This window comes from Carassius auratus, unplaced genomic scaffold, assembly GCF_003368295.1.
Source record: "Carassius auratus strain Wakin unplaced genomic scaffold, ASM336829v1 scaf_tig00215316, whole genome shotgun sequence".
Taxonomy (NCBI): domain Eukaryota; kingdom Metazoa; phylum Chordata; class Actinopteri; order Cypriniformes; family Cyprinidae; genus Carassius; species Carassius auratus.
Window position 1 is genome coordinate 263,875 of NW_020528035.1, and position 24,047 is coordinate 287,921.

Here is a 24,047-nt window from a genome sequence, read left to right on the forward strand (position 1 = left end):
ACATTACAAGTTTAAACAAATCTATACTGAAATAACTTCATTTGTCATTTGAAATGCTTATGTCGCAGTGTGCACATTACATGTGAAATACTTTTATTATTTTGTTTAGAATAGCATACATATGATAAATCCAATTTTATTGAATACAAAAAGAGCATTTTACAAGGTAAGTGTTGTCTGAATACACAGCTGACAACGTCATCATCAATGATCTTTCATCCTTGTCCCTGCCATTCTTCAGAATACATTGTCAAAACTTCTTTGCTTTAAGGTTTATATAAAACATGGACTTTTTTTTATATTCTTATTTTTTGAGACCTCTGTATCTTTTTTTATATACATTTCTATTAACCAAATAATCAGGAGATTTGAAAATATATAAAAATTTATCTACAAAAGAGAGAACCCAGCTTGAAAAAAGATTTGAATTATTCAAGGACATTGACCTTTAAAATATCTTTAAACCACTGGACTTTTACTCTAAACATTTGTACAAATTGATTTTTATTCTTTATGGACTATGAAAATGGCAAAACAAGACAATATGGAATAAATAGATGTTTTTTTGTGTGTGTGTGTGTTTTGTCATTTTGTGAAACTGCTTTTTGTTTTTTCTTATGCGGATTTGTAGATAATGTATAAATGACTCCAATTGTAAACAAAATATTTCCAATAATGATAAAGTAATAACAGACATTAAGACCTTGAGTCCCACATGAGAGGGAATTAAGTCAATTTAAATGGAGACATGCTTGCACAGTCTGTATTTACATAGACAGTAGGAGCTTGCTGAGTTTCCCAGGCATGTTTCAGTTTTCCTTACAAATATGGAAAAAATCTGATATAAATCCTTAGCAGCAGCATTTTACACAAAGCTTAATACTTACAAATCTGTATTATCAGGATTAACTGCACCTTGATTTCCAAGCATCATTGTGTGTTTCTTGGTATACGGTCACAATTAATAAGCAAGAGGTTTGCTAGTTATTGCATGATGGCCAGTAATTGATCAGTCTTATCTCATTCAATTTGCCTGTTACTTCTGTTGTCGAATATCATTGACTTCCTTTGTGGCTGGTAAAAGCAACTGGTTGAGGTCTCAAGCCTTTGTCCACTCTTTGGCAAAGTCATTTTATTACGCAAGGTTACCCCCTCAGTAGTTTTGAGGTTTTCTGCTAGTTCATTTGAATAGATATCAAATGGTGATGATTCGGCTTTAATAGGAGATAGGACTAGTTTACCATCATCCCCTACCGGAGGGTAGTCCATGATTGGAAATGGAGGGCTGAACAGGATGAGACTTTGAGGTCTTGGACGATTTCTGAAGGATGATCTCTGAAGAAGCGATGAGCGCTCAGGTCTAGGACGATCCATAAATGTGTCCCCATTTGCAGATCGCTTCCTTCTCAATACTGGAAGGTCTGGAATGGAGGTTGGTTTGTAATTCTCGTTGCATGTCGCATCGCTCATAGGAATCTGTCTTTGGAACGCTGATAGTGATTCACTGCTTGGCACATCCTCCCTGTGGACTTTCTGAAAGGGAAGTGCAGAACCTGCTTTTCCCAACTTGCTCTTAGCAGGTTTCTTTTCAGATGTACTTTTATTGACTTGATCAGTGCTCCCCTCAGGTAGAGAATGAGGTATGTGGCTATACTGAATTTTTGGTGGAATAACAGGAACAGCTTTAGCTTTGCAAGTTTTGATCATGAATGCAGTACGAACTGATGACACGCTAACTGGTGCTGAGTTGCGTCTCATAGGGGCCTTGGAGCCACTGAGGAATAGCTCCAACTCTAGAGATGAGCTACCATGCTTGCCTTCAGGAGTCAACCATTCCTGTGCATTTGAATGTTTTGCACTTTTCAGATACTGGCTATTTGAAATGTCTCTGACACCTTGGTGTCCTAAATCAAGGTTAAGAGAGCATGGCCTGAATTTGGGTTTAATGTTTTCTTGATTTCTCTCCACAATGCAGGACTCATGGGATGTTTGTCGATGAAACCTCTGAGATGTAGAAGAGCGTTTCTGTTTCTGTTTACTCATGTTTTGCAGCCCAGTAGTCTCATCTGGATCAGTAAATGTCTTCAATATCTCAACCTGTGGAATCTCCAGTTTTTTGCCATCTTTGTCTCCCATACACTTGAGGTTATCACTGTCAAAATGCTCAATTATTTGTGCAAAACAAGCTACATCTGTGCCTGAATTTTTGTTTCCTTTTTGGAAGTCAGAGTTTCCAAGTTCAAAGGCTGTCACAGCAGCCTCTTTTTGAGATGATGTAATGTCATTAAGCACAGCTGGTTCTTTAGCTTCAGCCTTCTTGCTGTTGGGCGAGTCATCCACTTTTGGAATGTCAAGAACTTGGCTGTGAATTGTTTGACATGGCATGGTCTCTCTTGGTGTAGGTAAGTGATCCTCAAGTTTTGGTGAGTGCAGAGGGCTGGTTACCCACTGCTTGGCAGAACACAAGTCTTCCCATGGTTCAACCTGATCCAAACCACCCAAATGACTCCCCCATGTGTCTACATCATCTTGATAAAAACTTTCCAGTGTGTGGTGATGCTCATTCAGACAAGTCGAGAGTCTTTCCAAACTTCCCTTGATTCTTTCTGCTAAGTCAAGTTTCTGGGATTCATCACTAATCTCGTTTTCTTTTTCACAAATGTCCTTTGATACTAATGGTTCTTTTGTGTCAGACTGAAGAGACGTGTGAACATCCGATTTTGCATAGCTGCTTGAATTATCTGACAAGTCATTTTTGGAAGTGTTGTCTTTCTTATCAGGACCTTTTCTTAGTTCCTCTTCGCTGCATGGCTCTGCATCTTGGAGAATATCTGTTTCCTTTAGGTGTAGAAATGGGGAAAGTTCTAGATTGGTTGTTATTATGGTTTGCAACCCTAGGCTTTTGTGGTCTGTCCTGTCAACATAATTATCCAAGTAATTCCAGCTACCATCACATGACAACAATCTTTCAGGGAAATGCTTCATGACAGAATTAAAAGTAGTAGCACCAGAATGATCAAACATTACATTTTTGGTAAGGTCTATAAACAGTCCCTTTGGCGTTGCAGTGTTGTTAGGCAAACTACTTCTTCTCTGTGCTTGGGCACTTAGCTTGCAAGTGTCCTCATTTCCAGTAATCTTGGTGAAACTGGGCTTCACCTGTACATCTGGCATGTTTGGTTTAGCCTCTGTGACTGAAACTTTTTGATGCATGTCAGATGATGGCACCTTTTTGATTACTTCCTATGAAACACAAACAAAGAACCAAAATTAGAATAAAGTGGGTTCTGGTTACAGACATTTGTTCCAATAATATTTCCAAGGTCAAAATGATGTCTTTTCAAGACAGTAGTATTTGCAGTTTCATAAATTCTGACTTTATTTCTATTAGGAGTGAATGGACTTGAATAGAATATATAAAATTATTTAATATTTCTTTCTTTGGAGTTAGTAATAGTACAGTGGCTCTTAATTGTTTTAAGGCCCTTCATTGTCCATAGTGCCACCCACACCCTGCTTTTAAAATGTATATGACATTAAAAGTGGGGGTTGGTGGCTCAATGGACAATGAATGGCCTTGAATGTTAAGAACCATCTATGGGCCATTCTACAGAATTGGTGCAAACTGCTGTCCCACAACCAAAAAACACATTTAAAAATCATTTAAGTATTCAAATCTTAGATGTTTATTATATGCTATACTTCTATCCTTCTATTATCTATTGAAATCCACAATAATATTTAAAATATTGTTAAATTTAATATATAAAAATTTCACCTTTCAATTAGGAGGTGTCTGTTCAGAACCCTAACCCCCAAATTTTCAACTAAATTCAAAAATTATATTGACATTTTTTCTCAATATAAGTATGCTCTCTGTACCCAGTAAAGTATATTTTTGATTATTTAAAAATGTGAAGTTACATTTTTTTTGTCTATTGGCCAAGACTGATGTTAACTAAACCCATAAATTTATGATCAGGAAATATTCCTCTCATAGCACCAATGTGTGAATATAAAGGTCTCATCATTTGGAGGAAAATGTGTTCACTTTTTGAAAAATCTGTGTGTAACTTTAAAGAACGTCACTACCGAACACCTTTTTTCTTCTATATGACGCACACTATTTTAGGCGTTATTCCATAACATGTAGGTTTTATATGTATGCCAATGTTCAGAACTGCGCTGATTAGCATCTTTGAGCTAGGTTCAAAAGTATCTAAACTACTACTGAAACATTTTGTGGAATTTTGGTAGTGACTTAATTTTTTATTATTTTTTTTGGTTGTTATCCCATAGAATTGTCACTAACGAAACACTTGATTGCTCTTGATGTCTGATGAAAGCCCTATAGATGGCCAAAGCATCATGAAGTTCAAACTCTCTCTCTCTCTCTCTCTCTCTCTCTCTCTCTCTCTCTCTCTCTCTCTCTCTCTCTCTATATATATATATATATATATATATATATATATATATCACTATTTCATATTTTGCCTTGGGTTTTAGTAGAACAGTGGTTCTTAACTTTCAAGGCCATTCTTTGGCCATTGTGCCACCCACTCCCGACTTTTAATGTAATATAAGTTTTAATATATTCAGTTTTAAGTCATTCTGCAGCCCCCTTGGACATTTTCTGAGGCTTCCAGGTGGGTCTTACTGGGAAGCATTGTAGTACTAGTATTTCAATCTTATTAAAATTACAGAGGTACAATTCCATGTGTTTTATTAATTCAAATCATACCAGTTTGTCCAATTTTGCCATATCTTGTTGAGTTGATGTAGTTTCCGGTTCTTCCTTAATTTCTTTAGTGTCAGGTTCAAAATTCTCCACACTGGCGATCAGCTCTCTCACTTCTGCATCCTTGCCTGAAAGGATTCAGAGAAATCAATATAATATTATCAGGTAGGGTAGGAGAATAAAAGGTGCTGTGTGGGATTTCTGTGGCAGAAGCATTACCAGACAGAATTCCAAAAATAATGTAATTCCTGAACACTTCCCCCAATCTGCCATTACTGATAAATCTAGTCCCTGCTCAAACACACATTTAACTGATTTAAAACAAAGTATAACCTTACACACTTCACCTTGATGTTATTACTTCAAAAATTTAGTTTTGAATAATCTTCTTCTTTATGTGATTGCTCAGAAAATCTGATAATATATGATAATTGAAGAGTATGTCAGTCATTAACTTTGTTTTTTTTAAATGTATCGTTGACATTTAACACTGCAAATGCAATATTGATTTGAATTAGTTTCTACTTTACGTGATTGCTCAATGTTCAGTAAATATGATTATATATGATAATGAAAGAATATGACATTTGTTTTTTCAAAAGAAAAAGATTGAAAATAATTCTCCCTGAATTAAAATATATGTTCATGTTCGCACACACACACAGACACACTACAATGATCATACTCTTTGCTGTCCCCAGAGTGAGCACGTCTGTAGTATCTCTTTCCCCATTCTGATCCTCATTTTCCACAGGGAAAGAGCTGCTGTTGCTATAGATACTGCATCCGCTGCCTCCACTGCTGTCACTGAGTGGGTGCTCTCTGTACCCAGTACTGCTGGTGTGACCTGGCAGTCCTGTCTCCCAGTCTGTGAACGTAAAGTTCCCACTGCTGGGGACCCGCAATCCAGCAGTGCCAATACTTTCACTGCTATGGGGTTCCAGAGGCCCAGCCTCCTTAGTGGGCTTAAAGAGTCCCCCCAAACCCCTGTCCCGCTCTTTCCCTGGTGCCCTGCAGGGGGTGCTGTTAGAGTTAATAACTGCAGACACACGCAAAGGTACAGACACTGCGAAAGGTTCAGAGATGTTGAGGGCCTTTCGCTGGTGCCGTGGCGATGACTCCAGCGGAAACAGGCTGCCTGGAAAAGACGGTCTAGATCCATTGCTGGCAGATCCAGAATACAACATCCGGCGGTTTTTGGGAGATGTGGGCTGGCAGCCACTGCGTTCATCACCTTTGAAAACCTTCAGCTGTTCTGGAAGAGCTTTCTGCAGTGGGGATAAAGTTGGAGATGAAGAGGAAGCTCCTTCTCTTTTTTGATCCTTCTCATTCAGATTGTAGTCAATATCTGAGCCCAGGGTTCGGGATTTTAGAACTGGGATAAAGATACCGTTGCTTCCTTCTGTTGGTGCTTTGTCATCATCTGAATGGGAATGAAAAAGAGAAAACACCACAAATTTACAGTGGCCCCAAACGTATTTTCACTCTTTAGCCAAAGATGAATGTGTTTGTATGATATAACAATAATAAAACATTTTTAGTAGAATTAATCATTTTGTATACATTCTGTAATTTCATGTTTGCCCATTCGCCATGTGTCAGGCTAATATCTTAATTTGTTGATGTAGCAGTTTTTTTTTATTTTTTTTTTATAAGAAATAATTTGTTGTTTTTTTAATATGATATATATTTTTATATACAGGTCCTTCTCAAAAAAATAGCATATTGTGATTAAAGTTCATTATTTTCCATAATGTAATGATAAAAATGAAACTTTCATATATTTTAGATTCATTGCACACCAACTGAAATATTTCAGGTCTTTTATTGTTTTAATACTGATGATTTGGGCATACAGCTCATGAAAACCCAAAATTCCTATCTGAAAAAATTAGCATATCATGAAAAGGTTCTCTAAACGAGCTATTAACCTAATCATCTGAATCAACTAATTAACTCTAAACACCTGCAAAAGATTCCTGAGGCTTTTAAAAACTCCCAGCCTGGTTCATTACTCAAAACCGCAATCATGGGTAAGACTGCCGACCTGACTGCTGTCCAGAAGGCCATCATTGACACCCTCAAGCGAGAGGGTAAGACACAGAAATAAATTTCTGAATGGATAGGCTGTTCCCAGAGTGCTGTATCAAGGCACCTCAGTGGGAAGTCTGTGGGAAGGAAAAAGTGTGGCAAAAAAACACTGCACAACGAGAAGAGGTGACCGGACCCTGAGGAAGATTGTGGAGAAGGACCGATTCCAGACCTTGGGGGACCTGCGGAAGCAGTGGTCTGGAGTAGAAACATCCAGAGCCACCGTGCACAGGCGTGTGCAGGAAATGGGCTAAAGAGAAGCAGCACTGGACTGTTGCTCACTGGTCCAAAGTACTTTTTTCGGATGAAAGCAAATTTTGCATGTCATTCGGAAATCAAGGTGCCAGAGCCTGGAAGAAGACTGGGGAGAAGGAAATGCCAAAATGCCTGAAGTCCAGTGTCAAGTACCCACAGTCAGTGATGGTCTGGGGTGCCATGTCAGCTGCTGGTGTTGGTCCACTGTGTTTTATCAAGGGCAGGGTCAATGCCGTTAGTTATCAGGAGATTTTGGAGCACTTCATGCTTCCATCTGCTGAAAAGCTTTCTGGAGATGAAGATTTAGTTTTTCAGTACGACCTGGCACCTGCTCACAGTGCCAAAACCACTGGTAAATGGTTTACTGACCATGGTGTTACTGTGCTCAATTGGCCTGCCAACTCTCCTGACCTGAACCCCATAGAGAATCTGTGGGATATTGTGAAGAGAAAGTTGAGAGATGCAAAACCCAACACTGGATGAGCTTAAGGCCGCTATCAAAGCATCCTGGGCCTCCATAACACCTCAGCAGTGCCACAGGCTGATTGCCTCCATTCCACGCCGCATTGAAGCAGTCATTTCTGCAAAAGGATTCCCGACCAAGTATTGAGTGCTTAACTGAACATAATTATTTGAAGGTTGACTTTTTTTGTATTAAAAACAATTTTCTTTTATTGGTCGGATGAAATATGCTAATTTTTTTAGATTTTTGGGTTTTCATGAGCTGTATGCCAAAATCATCAGTATTAAAACAATAAAAGACCTGAAATATTTCAGTTGGTGTGCAATGAATCTAAAATATACTGTATTGTAGTTTAATGAACTTTTATCACAATATGCTAATTCTTTGAGAAGGACATTTAAACATGTTCTTGTAAAAATTAATTATATATTATAATTGTTTTAAATCTTTTTAGGAAAAAAAGATGAAAAAGCACCAACTGCAAAATTATAGCATAGTATAGAAAGTATAGTGTAGATATGGAGATCTAGCCCCACCTGCTGCCTGAAAGGAACAGAGAGAGTCCATGCTTTTGGATGGCCTTATAGCAGGTTTTTCTGTAAAAAAAAAAAGAGAAAACAAACATAAAACTTGGCACACTATTTGTTATTCTTCTTTACTCTGCACTGAAAAAAAAGATACTTTGGATTAAACTAAAAGTATAATACTGTAATGTGTTACAGTAAAATCTATTAGTTTTTCTCAAATTGTAGTTAGTGTTTTGGTTCAAACTTCAATTTTATGTAATATTAATAAAATATATTTATTTTCCCAATGTCAAAAACATTCATACAAAGTAAAAAGATTATTGTAAATAATAGTGTATTTAATTTCTTTAGACATAACCCGAAATGTTACTTTATTTTTTTGCTTTTAACTTTCTGTAATTCATCATTATTATGGTGATGCCTTTTTAAAATATGCGTCATGTATTCTAACTCTAGCAACAAGTAAAAATACTATTTAAAAAGGTAAAACACTGAATGACTGTCATTTAATGAAATGCATTTCAGGTTGGCAGTTTTCCGCAAAAACAGAAAAAAATATATATATATTATTATTATTATTATTATTTTTATTTTTTTTTTCAGTTTTTGCGGAAAACTGCCAACCTGAAATGCATTTCATTAAATGACAGTCATTCAGTGTTTTACCTTCAGCAATATTCATTCTCTAGGTGAAAATAGAGTTTGAACTTCATGATGCTTTGACCATCTATAGTGCTTTCATCAGACATATAGAGCAACATTGTGCTATTAGTATTTTGATGTACATTAGGTGGCCCCAAATATCGTGATATCATTTGGTTTTCACTTTTTTTAGAACTTTTGTTTCTAGACGATTGAAAGTTTCTTTCTGTCTCTGTCTCTTTCTTACCTGAGGGATTTTGGGCTCTCATAAACACACTCCCATTGCGACTCAGTTTCCCTTTAGAGTCGATTACAGATCGTCCAAGACTGAAGATGGACTTCCACTTCTTAGATTTCCCTGAGAATTTTCTTCTATATTGTGAGATGGTTAATGCATGTTTGACGGAGTAATGAAAATATTGAAATGTAAAAAAGGAAATAAAATTTAAAAGTGTTTTACATATGTTGTTTTCTGGGTCAAGCAATACTGGATTAAATATTGAGTGTATGTAGGTTTGCATAAATCACACCTGCTGTCAGACAGATCTATTACTGTATGATACATTGCAGCAGTGCTGGTATCTGGAAGGCTGTTCTCTCTTTGCCTCTCTCTCATTGCTGGGTGGTTGGGACTGAGAGAGCGAGCCTGCGCCTCTTCGAGACTCATGAGCTTCATGGGCCCACACTGCGTGCTGGCAGGCAAGGTGGCATACTTCTCCCCACAGGCCAAGCTAGGGCCTACAAAACCATACAAACAAGTTAGATGTATCATGTCTTTAGAGTAAAATACACTTGCATCACTAAAAGAGACCAAAACCTCATTCCATCAGTATATGAAGAGTTGCATTTGAAATTTTCTTCTAAGATTTGTATTTTTCTCAGGCTCCTATGTCTATGTTATAAAGAAACCTATTCATTGCCATTAAAGTGAAATGACTGAACCTACACATAGGAGCCTAAAAAATTATATATAAAAAAACCTAAAAATATCACATTTCAAATGGCTCATGTTTCTTAATGTATTTTCATTCAGTGCTATTTTAGTATTATTCATATACTTTATAAACTTTTTATTAATATTTCTGTTTTATATTTTCAGTCTTCATTTTAATTTTAGTTAGACTTTTAGTAATTTTGTTGTGTATTCGCCTTTGTATTAGTTTATTTTTATCCGTTTTACAACCCCAACTGAAATCTGTGATTTGTTAATTCTGTTAAACCACTGTTTAACTATAAAAATAAAAACCTCTCCACTGACCAACTTAATTTTATTTTGTAAATATATACATTATACATAATATATACATTTTAATGGCTAAAACACTCCAAAAAAGTTCGGACGGAGGCATTTTATACAACTGCGTTCACATCAAAACTTTTTAATCACTTTTGAACTGCAAATTTGCAAGTGGAATATTTGGCCAATTTTGCTTGATACAAGACTTCAGCTGCTCAGCAGTCTGTGGTCATCATTGTCTTATTCTCCTTTTCATGACACAACCATATATTTTTAATAAAAAACAGATCTAAACTGTAGGCAGGCAAGTGCATTCACTCTGTGTCTACGAAACCACACTGTTGTTCCATTTGCAGAATGAAACTTGGCATTGCCTCACTTTAATAACTATGGACTTTCCAGGAAAAGATGTCATTTTGATGGCAGCATATGTCCCTGTAATATGCAAGTCATCCAAGCCGTGGAAACTTATGTTCTGGAGCTACTATATGACAGATGTTGGCTTGTGCACCTGATAAAAGTTTGGATGGTCTCTGTCTTTGACATGTAGATCTCAATGTCAAATACAAACTGAAGCGTAAACTCGTCTGACCACAGCATACATTTACACTGGCTTTCAGACCATCTGACATGAGCTTGGGCCCAGAGAACTTGACAGCTTCTCTGGGTAGAATTGATGTACTGCTTTCTCCTTCCCTAACAGAGCTCACAATTGCCTTTCTTGGTGCAAAATGGACTGTGTTAAGTGGCAATGGTTTTCTGAAGTACTCCTGAGCCAACATGGCTATATTTAACACTGTAGCATGATGGTTTTTCATGCACTGCCATCTGATGGTTTGAAGGTTACACACATTCAACAGAGGTTTCCTGCCTTTCCCTATATGGACTGAGATTTTGTCAGATTCCATATGGTAGGGTAGATGGTGAAAGACCTAAATTCTTTGCAGTCTTGCATTGAGAAATATTTTTCAATGGTTCTCATTAAGTTTGGCACAAAGTGGATATGCCACAACACATATTTGCTTGCAAAGACTGAGATTTTGATGGGTGCAGGTTTTTTTTGTTTTTTGTTACCCAATCATGATACCCTCACCAATTACGAATTCACAGATTACTGTGGAATGTTTCAAAAGAGTTTAACATTAAAAAATGTATAATCTTTTCACTTTTGTTTTGACTCTGTCCCATTCTGTTTTGTTTCTTTGTATTTAACTTTACCATTTACAGTAAATAAATGTGAAAGAAAATGAACAAATCACAGTTTCTTGGTTTTATTCTTATTCTTACACAAATGTCCTTACTTTTTTGGAAATAGTTTTGTAATTTACCATTTAAGTTTTAATATATTAACAGTTAGAAATGTCAGTGCTTCAACGTACTTCAACAACTTATTTCACTTCTAATTCATGAATATTTTTCAGTTTTATAAAAAAATAAAATAAAAAAAAGTTTTAGTATTAGTTCAAATTGTTTTCATCATGCAGTATATATATATATATATATATATATATATATATATATATATATATATATATATATATATATATATATATATATATATATATATATAAAATCTAAACACATTGAGTGGAAATGTACTGAATACACCTTCAACACTGTGATCAACAAGTTTGCATGTGTGCGGACATTAACCGTTTTTTTGTTTGTTTGTTTTTTTTTTGTATGTAACATGCCTATTGTTTTGTTGTTACATTTTTGGCTACAGATCTCATGCTATTGTATACACCCTACTTCAGTTCTAAGACCCATTTCCGGACTTTATCATCACAGCTGTCACGAATAGTACAGTCAAACTAATTTTCAAGTTATTATTAATTCATGCAAAGTCCCAGAGGAAATTTTTTATTGTATAGCAGTTAAGAATTTGGCTTGCTTTCATACTTATATTGCATATTTCATTTCTGGTCACCACAGTCCTTGGCAGATATCTAAAAAGGAACATGAGTATAAAAGCAGGGCCTAATGCAGGAGCTTTAGGGCTGGGTTAGACCAAACACACGTCCCCTGATCAAATCATCACAAACTTTGTAAGACTAGATGGCTTTCCACTGAGCATGAGCTACACTCTGCTCAACTGTATGCTAATTCACCTTAATAATCTTTAATTTCCTATAACTGTATATTCTATTTTGATTTGTACAGTGTGGTTACAGAATATGCCCAGATGGTGTACATTAAAAATTAAAACTCTTCTTACTACTATTTTCCTGGTCATTGAAAAATTACAGACTACACTTTTCAATAAAGTTTTTATGGCTAAACAACATCTGGCATCTTTACCAACCACTGAGTTTATTGAGAGATAAAGTGCATTGTCTGTTTACTGTGACTACATTGCTCCAGCTACTTTAATGAAAGCCGTACCTTCTCTGGGCTTGGATGGCTGACCATCCTGGTTGAAGATTTGCTCAGTGTGGTTGAGAATGAACTCCACAACTGACTGCTGGACTCGCACCTCCAGAAATGCTATATCACCATTGCAGGAGGGCACCTCTACCTCCTTGGAGCTATACCAAAACAAAAAGAGCACTTTGAAAATTTATGGGGGTAGATAAAATAATCACTTTTTGTGAGGAATTATAGCATGTAGCATGAATGCCTTTAAATAAAATATCCCATTCATCATCAATAATCAGCAACAGATAAGTACAGTATAATAATAGCATGATCATTTTTAATATAAAATGTAATTTTAATATAAAAGCTGTACAGTTGTATATAATTTAACCTTTTGCAAGTTCACTGTAGACTTCACATACAGTATAACCATATGTACAGTACAATCATATGACTAAAATAACCAATTACATGACTAAAAGTAACACCGTTGCAAAACTCACCGAAGTAGATTTGGAGCCCACACCAGGGCAAGATTGCGAGCATGCATGTTGGTTTGGTGACTGAGGGTAGCTAAATGTGTCAAATGTTTGGTGAGGTATTCCAGAGTTCTATAGATAGATAAATATATAGATAGATAGATCAGAGCTAGACAGAACAGACACTTTTATCCTAATTGACTTACAAATGAGGATAATGGAAGCAATCAAAATCAACAAAAGAGCAATGATACGCAAGTGCTATAACAAGTCTCAGTTAGTACACATAGCAAGTTTTTTTAATAAATAATAAATAAAAAGAAACAGATAGAATAGAAAAAGTATAAAGCAAGCTAGTGTTAATCCCTATTCGCACAGGATTAGTATTATCTGGGCACCTTGTGTGATTTAGAAATTAGCCATCCCCCCACATCTGAGTTTTGTGTGGTACATTCACACGGGACAAGTGAAGCCTGTGATTTTACAAACTAAACGTCCAGATATGAATGTTACATCTATCTCCATCTAATCATTCTTTTTGTTTTCGCTCTTTTCTCTTTTTGCAAATTGTATAGTTGAATGGTGTATAGCGACAGGGGTGGTTCTAGACCCTTTAAAGGTGGGTTTCAGCCCCCCATCTGTTGTATCAGCCCCCATAAAACTATCTGAACGATCAGGCCTGATGCTTCCTCAAGAAAGTTTATCATTCTCTCATGTGTTTTAAAGCTTGTTAGTTTAAACATTTAAGTGATTTTAAGCTATCCATGCACAAGACAGCAACAAAAGATACCTCAATACGGTAATCGCTTGCTGTCACAGATCGTTTCTGTGCGCGCACACATCTGAAGCGAGCACACAAAGAAAGCCTTCACTCAGACAACAAGCAAATACCAAACTGAGTTCTTTCACAGGTCTTGAGCAAATTCGTTCAAAATTAAGAACGACAAGTCTTGACAAGTATCGACAAAAACTGTTGGTTACAACTAAAGTGAATTGTTAAGAAAATATCAGATACTATAAAATATCAAATAACGAACCCATGCATTTCTTATTTGAATAATGTTAATCAAACAATAAAAGAAAAAGAGAGAATCACTTGCAGCTCTTAATTAAGTAACTTCTGTAGCTGTATTGGATATTTGTGTATATTTACTTCAGTTAAATTAGGTTATTTTTTATCTTTGTATCTAATGGTCTGTCTGAGGGCTCAGCCCCCCTGTGGATAAAGTTCTAGAACCGTCCTGTATAGCAATATGACCCAGCACCCAAAATACTATCAAAACACTCCAGTGCAGCCTCCATTCTTCACGAAAGATGGATAAAAAGGTGCACGAGAAACAAAAACCTTAAAAAAATGATTTATGACCCCACCAAATCCAGGCCAAATTACAGAGATGCTGATTCACACAGGGCTAATATTATCACAGGACCTCTGTGTTTTGCGAAATATGGTAGGTCATTTGGAGGGGAATTTTTACTTTACAAATTACAGATGGCTAATTTGCAAGGGTTTAAGATCATAGACAACCTCGGCAACTATTACAAATGACGAGAGGTCAACAGGTAATACTAATCCCCTGCGAATATGGCTTTAGAGGCCTTTTTGCTTTTGTTAATTGTATAATAATTTTTTTAATTAATTGAACAAATGACAAACGAACAATGAGCTATTTATTTTTACAGCATTCATTAACCTTTGTTAATGTTATTTAAAAAAAAAATATTCATGTTAGTTCAGTTGAAGTATTGTTCATTTTTAATTTGAGTTAAATAATATAACACCTTATTGTAAATTCTAAATTTCTATGACATATTTTTTCTGTGGAAAATGTACTGATCACTCTTTCCAATGCAGTTACAATGAATAGAGCTTTCAAGCAAGCACCATGAAAGTAGTTCAAATGTCTTTTTTTCCAAGTTTTCAGTCATAAGGTAACTTTTCCTGATGTAAGTCATTATACAGTAATAATCTTCCCCTGCGGAACTGGATCAGACTCATTTGTGTATGATTCGTTCAGGGGTTAATTTCCCCAAAGCGTCACGATCCAACTATAAACTGTTGAAAAGTTCCATCGTTTCCATCATTTTTTTTCTGAAATCACAGTTCCAATGAACATTTGCTAACAGCATGTGTTGTGTGGTTGGAACTAGAGCTCTCGACCTGTGGTTGGAAGCATAGCTTGTGGTCAGCATGAACATGTGTTCTAACATCTGTTAGTTTGACAAGAGAATGAAAGCACTGTTTTTGAGGGGTGTGCATGTGCTCTTAATAGATAGATAGATAGATAGATAGATAGATAGATAGATAGATAGATAGATAGATAGATAGATAGATAGATAGATAGATAGATAGATAGATAGATAGATAGATAGATAGATAGATAGATAGATAGATAGATAGATAGATAGGGTTAGCTGTACCTCAAGTGTGAAACAGGAAGTTCTTTTATGACACTCCTGATGTTTTGGAGTTGCTCCTGCTCATCTTTAACTGACATTGCATCCTTTGAATGAAAATACAAATGGAGGATTGTTAATTCCTGGATCCATGGGTACATTTTGTTTTAATGTTTTTGTTGTATGTCAAAGGATCACTATGATCACTACAGATTACTTGGAAGCTAATAACTGTCTTAAGCTTGGAAGTGGTTGTAGTGGTCCAGATGGAGATCATCTTAAACTTGTTTACTATTATTTGTACAACTACAGAGGCTCAAACATATTTAAATGTGCAGTTCGGTGCAGATGCTGATATTTATATGACCAAAATGTGAGATCTTTATAACAGTATAACAGACTACTTACATAAAATGCATATAAATACCAGTTGTTACTATTTATATATATATATATATATATATATATATATATATATATATATATATATATATATATATATATATATATATATATATATATATATGTGTGTGTATATATCCCAATAATATGTCTTAGTAAGATTATAATTAAATCTGTAGTAAAATAATTGAATATCCAAATATTCTGAGGGGGGATTAAAAATGTACTATTTAAAAAAGTAGCTTTTTATTTTAAATGCTAGGCTATTGTATTATGTGCAGTCTTTTATTCTGCTATTGTAGTCTAGCCCATCCCTTTTATATCTTACAAACTTACTGTAAATTTCTTGTAGAGTTCATAGGTGAGGAGCGGGTTGGGAAGCTCTCTGAAGTACAGCTTACATAAAGAGCCCACGCAGTGGATATCCTGAAGATACACTTCTTTTGTGAGGTCGGGACAGGATTCAGAGCAAAACTCTTGTCTGTATGCACACACATAGATACACACATTACTACAAATAAATGATTCAAGCAAGACAAGTTCAGGTATTATAGGAAACATTTCCCATCATGCAACACTATTGTATGTTTGATATTTTGAGTAAAAATGGGCCCACCTGAGTTTTTGAATGTTGGATGTGATTCCTGAGAGTCTGTAAATTCCATCCACAATCCCATGTTTCTCTATGAACTCTGCACACGTCTTCAGAACATAAGGAACTAGACACACAAACAAAAGGACAAATTTGTCAATAAAGATTCATTTATTAAAATAACAATTCACCCAAAATGAAACATAAGTGTAAAAAAATACAATACTATTACTATTGATTCTAAGTATTAGAATCAATTATATTTAGCAGTATATACTTTATGTAGTGTAATAGCATAGAAGTAGCACATATGTATTGTGCACTGAATAATTGCTTAAATGTAAAAAAAAAAAAAGCATGAGGCTGAGTGAATTATAAACTATTCTTGTAAATGATTGTTTAATGACTGAGTAAAAAAAAAAAAAAAAAAAAAAAAAAAAATATATACATATATACAGTACATTTCTGTTCTCTCTTTGCAACAGTAGTGTTTCATGTAGACTACAGTACTATTACACCGTCCTTCCTTTATCCTGTCAGGCCGCTTATTGTGGAGAAGGTAGGCCAGGGCAGGAAGTTAAAAATGGTTTGTTTGTTTCAGAGGAAACCTGACACACCCAGGCCTTGCAGCTGGTATTACTTATGACACTTCCTCTTATTCTAAAAGGCCTTTGGAAAGTTCCCACCCAGCTTCATCACTTCCTTACCATACCTTCAGCCATGATATCTTTAAGCTTTAGATTTCTTTATTTATGTCTAGGTTTATGTCTAGGTTTATGTCTACCGTTTTTAAGGTATTTCACAACAGCCTATATATTGTTAACCCTGATGTTTATCACTTTAAAATACTTTCTATCATAGAAAGCATAAGAAGAAATTGCATTCCATGCCTTGAAATTGAAGGAAACAAAGGAAAATGGACTATTTCAGCTTAGGGCCTAACTGTATATGGTATACTTTACATCCATCCATCTACCCATTTTCCAATCAGCTTATTTCCCTAACCAAACATGGTGATGTCAGTAGTTTCTCTGGTAGAGTTGTGTCATGACATTACAGCTTGTAAGGACCAATGAGGTTTGATTGTATCAATGCAGTGTCATTTGAAAAGATTTTAAAGTAAATAATCGAATATTGGCCTGTTCATCAAACAAAGTCATTTTATTGATTCAGAAACCATTGTAGCTGTACAAATTATGGGTTACCCTTGTGTTCTTTTTGGACAATGAAACTTTAAGACCCTATTGATTTTCACTGTATGGACAAACACAGATATTTGTGATTACTTTATTTTTTATTTTTTTGGAGAAATATATTTGTTTAGGGGGTTGGAGGGTTCTATTTTGTGTGGAACTCTTTTGGAAGAGAATGGAAGAGTAATTCTTAGCCACCGTTTAATTAAATTTCACCCATTTTTAATATTATAAATTATTATTATTTTATTACTATTATTTTCAAATTAACTGATGGCCTTTTTGTTGTTGGACTGCAACACTTGAGCAACACATAGGAAATAATGAGAAAAAGGGGGGAGGATACATGATCATAAATTATGCAAGCCTCATAACTCATCTTGCCTACTTCAGCACCATATATCACAGCATGTGCACTAAACACTAAGCCACAGTGGATACTTAATATTAGTATTTTATTGGAGATGGTCAATAACATTTTGCTTTCATTACATGTTTCTATATTTCAGAAAGTGTTTTTATCTTGCATGGTAGATGTGGACATGTATAGTAAACAGAGTACTAATCTCAATTCTAAATTACCAGGCACCACTGAGTCATAATCCATTTGCAAAAAAAAATAAAAGTAGGCTAATACAAGTGCTTCACTATAAAAAATATATTCCTAATAATATAAAGTAATGAAATAGCCCTCTCGTCATAGGAAAAAAAGAAAAAGAAAATTGGTAGCATGTTATTTTTCAGTCCTGTGCTGCATGTACATATTATCTACTTAATATACAAGTAACTGGGAAATAATTAGTTACTAATCCTAAACTTTACCCTAAACCTAACCCTACCTCATGTAGTTACCTTATACTACCCAGTATTTTATTAGGTAAAACACTGTAAGTACACATACTGTAAAATAAAGGGTTACACTTTAGTTTTAGGTGTTGTTGTTACAGTGTAATTATACATATTAATTACTGACTAATATTAATTAACTACATGTACTTTCTATATGGTTAGGGTTAGGATTACTTGCATGTAACTATGCATCATTTATTGTTATTATAAGTACATGTAACGTGTAACATGGTCACCTTAAAATAAAAGTGTTACCAAATAAAGTGTAACCAAAACATTAGCAGTCAGCTCCTCTGAACCAATAAACCATCCAGAATCTGATGAAGTCTACCCTTATTAATCTACTTTTATCTAAAAGCTGAAGCACAACATTTCATCTGAATGTATCAAAGAGATTTATATAAAATAACTTTCATAAAGCACTTTTCATTATCAATCAGATGTAACTACAGCGAGATCATTCTTGAGTAATTTAAACTCCTTACATACACAGCATACACAATACAATACATCCTTCAGCAAAAGCATAATTTTTTTTAAAGAAAATTAAACAAAACAAAAAATATTAAAGAAACGTTTTTAAAGAAAGTAGAATAAAAAAATGGGGGATTTAGGGAAAACCCAGATAATTTGCTATTCAGAAATTCTGCTTGGGACGCAGTATAGACCTCCAACAGGATGGATGAATGAATTATTGTTCTCTGAGATGAAGAAAAGCTCTCATTTCTACTTGCCGGCAGTGATGTTTTCCAATGTTTTCCAGTTATTTAGTTTAGTAAAATGCTGACATCCGACATGAATGTCTCGCTGAAAACACTATCATTTGTTTTGTATGCCATTCTTCATGTGGATTGGTTTGTTGTCTACACATGGCTTCTTTAGCATGCAAAACTGTGTTAGAAATGCATGGAATAAGCAAGCCTTTCAGCATGGTGAATTTATTCAAAATGTATTCTGACTTTACAACTCCTGAAAGTGCTTTTGGAAACACGGTTAGATATCACACAATGGCGTTAATGTTCATATAATGCCCTAGGGGGAACATTGGGAAATGCATCCAGCATGATCGGTCTCTGAATCTATTGGTCCAACTGGTCCATGATGTCATAAGCGGGGTGCCCAAAACAGGCACCTGCTGAATACGTCATGCATTTAGCTGTCTCGTTCCCTTTCTGGGAATCATGGTTACATACATAAACTGAAATGTTCTCCTTCTAGTGAACTCCACTCTTCACCCCCTAGGGGGCACATTGGGGAACAAAGTCCAACTATGCCGTGCCAAGGGGCATGCCTGTCCAACTGATGGGGGACCACCTAGGAAGCAACAGACATACACCAACCCTTTCCTCAGAAAGGGGCCATGCCACTGTGCCACTGGCTGCTCACACAACTTGGTAGAAATGGGGAACCTGATTAGATCAAGGGGAACATCCCACCCAAGTTAAGAGCGCAACATCCCCAGATAGCTATTCTATGTGAGCCATATAAGCCTGGATACACAAGACCACTGAAGAGACTAACTAGAAAGCCTCTAGAGGAGCTCAAAGATAGCTACTTAAATCCGGGTAAGGAGAAATAGCTGCTGAACTAGAACACAGCTATCTGAGGATAGCTATGTTCTAAAGGTCTTATGAATGTTTGCAGACCAGAATAACCATCAACATACTATTTATTTACAAACCTAGCAGGGGAGATAGTGCTGTCTAGGAAAGGGCTCAAGAGATCGCACTTAAAACCCAAGGCAGGGGAGCAATCACTGAGCTATCACAAAACTATCCTCGTATCCTCGTAAGATAGCTAGGATCTAGGAAAGTTGGTCACTACAGGAGAGGGCTCACCGCAACTGCCAGTAAGACACAGCTAGCCTCAGATAGCTGTATTAAAGTAAGCCCATCCTGCCGTAACAATGGCTGTAATATAACCAACCTCAGTTGGCTATACTAAGGAGGCCCCCAATCTGTGTCAGTCCTGTGATAGGTTAGCGAAGCACCGTGTCATTGACCAGGAGCCCACAATGAGTAAATGATTCACTAAGAATGAAGACATAAACATCATCAGTCCGAGATCAAAGCCTGATGTAAGCCATTGGAAAAACACCATTGGGAAAAGACCTTCATTTAAGGCTGAAGACAGGACAAAGACTTAAGCACTTACTTGAGAAAGCTTGTGCCAAGGGGAACCCAATTCAGGCTAGAACATAGCTGCCCTCAGGCCACCACATTCCAGATCAAAGTAAGTTTGATTTGGAGCATAACCTTTCACAGACAGGTACACCCTTAGCAGGGACTGCTCACTTAAACCATGGTGAGGGGGAGCAGTGTACTCAGCCCAAACTCACTAAGTGGGATTTAGAGGGACCGCCCACTTAAAAATACCCAGAAGTCTGGGGAGGCAGCCCACTCCTAAACCCGTCAAGCTTAATACAGGAAGGAACTTGCAGGATGAGGCTGAAATGAATCCGTATTCACACTTCATCTGACAACCCATTTAGAGAGGCTGTGCAGATCCAGCAGATCAAAGTGATCACCGCGAGTCTAGACACACGTGCTCTTCCCCCAGACAATCACAAAATATGCCCTCAAGTGTTAGAATCCAAACATGGAGGCATACATTCCCTCAGGTGTTGCTCGACTCAAGCGCTATATACAGGATCGATAACCCAAATGAGCATCTTAACCTTATAATCCTAGTCTTCGCAGTAACTCGAGAACAGCGTGAATTAAGCACTTGTCACTCATCACTCAAGAAGAGGGACTAACACAAATAGAGCTTCTCAGTGGAAACACTCACAAGCCCCTGACTAAGACACATAACACATAGACTGTGTGTCCTAGGCTGCGAATCCCGTGATCCGTGCCATGCCTCGGCAGCAGCTGCAGGACCCAAACTGCGAGATGCAAACTTATCACTTGAGAAGAGGGACAACTGCGAATGGAGCTTTTCATTGGAGACACTCACAATGAGTTCACAATGAATTCAGAGCCCTCTAGTACTGAACGTGCAAGCTCCCAACCAAGACACATGACACACAGATCGTGTGTGTCCTCAAGTGTCAGAAACCTCGGACACGGAGGCACACACTCTTCAGAATGCTCCCCCACCCTGGTCTATCACACGCACTTCAAACAAACGGCTCCTGAAGACAGGAAAGAGGATGACATATTCAGTGGGTGCCCTTTTATACTCCCAGGCACCCCGCCTATGACATCATGGCCCAGTTGGACCAATAGATTTCCATTGTTTCACACGTGCTTCAGACACCAGTCATTCAGGCTGCATTTCCCAGTGTGCCCCCTAGGGGTGCAGCGTGGCATTCCCTAGAAGGGGAATCAATTGTTTATTTTTATATAACTGATTTGTCAAAATAAAGAATTATGTAAAACTTAAAAGTAATTGTTAAAAAACTGTCTTCTTAGTAAAAAAAAAAAAAAAAAAAAAAAAAAAAAAAAAAACAGGATTAGGATATTTAAAAATAATATAATTTTACTTCAGTAGGAAACGAATCAAATTCTTTGTGAAAAATATTTTGAGAGCATTTATGGTAATTCTGTCTGTTTCAATGATAACAAACATGAGCATACAGGATCTAAAACAAAAGCCTGTTTCACAGTTAGAGGCATCAGATGAACTTTGTTAAGTCACATGGATTTGTCAAACTATGGGTGACATCACACTGTTTTGAGATCAGTATTGTGTTAGTCTCTTGTAATGGTAAGGCTTAGGGTATGGAGTTGAAAAGCTCCATAAAGATATGATCCACATGCTGTTGCGGTTCATATACATCAAAATTCATAATCTTAACACACTTTGGAATTTATATTTGGAACAATTGTTTATCAAAATACTGAATTTATTGTGATACACAAAAAAAAAACACTCACTTTGAGACGAACTGTTACTTTTTAGTTACCTTAAATGGGCTCCTTCCTTTTTTAATGATATTTCATAAACAGTATGTCAGCATTTACCATGAACAGTACATCTTTAAAATCTAGTCCTCCCCTTTTCTCCTCCTCTTTTCCCCCTTCCTCTTCCTCTGAACATTTCCTCTGCTCTTGATTTTCTTTTTAAGGCTTCATGTGTATTTGGTAAATCAAAGCGCTACATTACTAGTCAGGCTAAGATTACATTCAGATTTATTTCCAAATGGAAATTTGTTAGACAACACCTAAGAGTTAAAGTAACACGTTTTAAGCAAGAGGATAAGCATCCACAGCAAGGACTCAAAAGTTACATAAAGTATCTTCTGTTTCAATATCACAAAAAACATAGACCCATCACCCAAGCAGCACTGGAAATGGGTGTTGGTTTATTACACATAGCTAATGTTTACGCAGAGGCCCAGGCTGCTGCTCTGGTGTGGGTTCGTAATAAAGTAAACTTATTATGACTGCTGGGGCTTTTAAAGAAGGGGAAACCGTTATATGAATGGCAAGAGGAGGAGTGAGTATGGAAAAGAGGAATTTACCGTCTTGTCCTGAAGTCTGCAGATGTTCAGTCAAGTCACAGCCGAATGCATTTTCACTTCCTTTCCTTTTGGACTTCAGCTTAGCAGCCTTATTCTTCATCAGGCTTCAGTAACTTATCCAGGTCAGAGCAAATACACCTTCAAATCAACCATTGGCACCACAACGTATGAAATGGGAAGTGGGTCAAAAAGTAAAGTAGTAAAAATAAAAAATAAAAACACAAAAGAAAACCCCCAAATCAGGAAGTCCACGGTGTTAAACAAAAGAAATCATCCGCTCACATCTTGACCGAGCAACCAAAGAGCTGGTGTGGGCGAAGAATTCTGGAGCGCGGTACACGCCCAACGTCACTTCATCATCAGGGTCTCTCCTCCCTCCTGCCCTTGTACAGACCGTGAGGTGAGAGTCTGTGTTGCGTCTGATGCAAAAGTTTGTGACACAAAGCCTCTGTCCCATCAAGAAGACAGTTTCATCTATCTATCTATCTATCTATCTATCTATGCTTTTTGCTCCACGTTGTTCAGGAGGTCATCATGCTGCTGTTGAGTGGAGGCTTGAAATGTCAGAACTTCTTGCAAAGGGGAGGGCAGAGGAGCGAGGGGAGGGGAGAGAAATAAGTGCCTGCTTTTTCTTCACCAGTTCGGACATTACTGAACCCCTTTCACCCAACCCCCCCAACCCCGCTTTCTCTCTTCCTCCCTCCTTTTTTTCTTTTTTGTGACCATGGCTCCAACAGGAAACCTGCTCTCTGCCTTCCTGAATGCTTCCAGAATACACAATTTCCTGTAAAGGGAACCTTGTTTGGAAAACAAAAACAGACCGAGAGAAGGACGTCTGGGAGAGAGAAAGGCAGAAGGAGATAGACAGAGAGGACGTGGAAAAATCTGGAGAACAGGGCAGATGAGAGAGAGGGGAAAACACAAGGTTCCCGTTAACCACGGCTTGTTAGCCATTTTGAATGTTTCTTTAGCTGCAGGAACTTTCATATGCAGAGGCTGATTTTAATTAAAAATAAAATATTCCATTTTTATTTGTTTAAATGTCACGTTAAAACATCTTGAAAACTTTTGTACCCTCAGTATGATGTCCATCCTGGTCAACATTTCGGCCTCTTACAAGTTATTTTCAAAAGTTAGTGTTCTTGGTCTTATTGTAAAAGGAGTCAAAAATATCAATGAACAATATACTTGAGAGGAAATATGAGATTTAATGTTTGAAAAAATACATATTTGTGAAAATAATTTTATTGTACATCACAACCAATTTGTCAAATAATTAAAAACATTTAAATGAACATTATTTGTGTGTAAAATGTTAGCTGCTCAGAAAAAAAAAAAAAACAGTGTGACAGATGA

General features: G+C 36.5%; 1 protein-coding gene across 1 annotated transcript; it reads right to left on the minus strand.

Annotated features, from left to right (window-relative positions):
- Positions 1-79: 79 nt before the first annotated feature.
- Positions 80-23,272, minus strand: arhgap31 (Rho GTPase activating protein 31). Its single transcript, XM_026260023.1, has 12 exons — positions 22,692-23,272; positions 16,206-16,308; positions 15,926-16,070; positions 15,212-15,294; positions 12,815-12,922; positions 12,339-12,481; positions 9,247-9,454; positions 8,964-9,088; positions 8,084-8,143; positions 5,424-6,161; positions 4,742-4,866; positions 80-3,243 (listed from the first exon to the last, which is right to left on the minus strand). Exons 1-12 carry the CDS (start codon positions 22,789-22,791, stop codon positions 1,021-1,023), a joined length of 4,161 nt encoding a protein of 1,386 aa, XP_026115808.1. The 5' UTR covers positions 22,792-23,272; the 3' UTR covers positions 80-1,020.
- Positions 23,273-24,047: the final 775 nt, after the last annotated feature.

Bases quoted from the DNA above. Each gene is read 5' to 3' on its own strand.
- arhgap31 (XM_026260023.1), bottom strand. From the start codon at position 22,791: ATGAAGAATAAGGCTGCTAAGCTGAAGTCCAAAAGGAAAGGAAGTGAA. The intron at 16,071-16,205 runs GTGGGCCCATTT...GTGTGCATACAG, and splicing joins TCCAACATTCAAAAACTCAG to ACAAGAGTTTTGCTCTGAAT. The intron at 4,867-5,423 runs GTATGATCATTG...GAATCCTTTCAG, and splicing joins CACTCTGGGGACAGCAAAGA to GCAAGGATGCAGAAGTGAGA.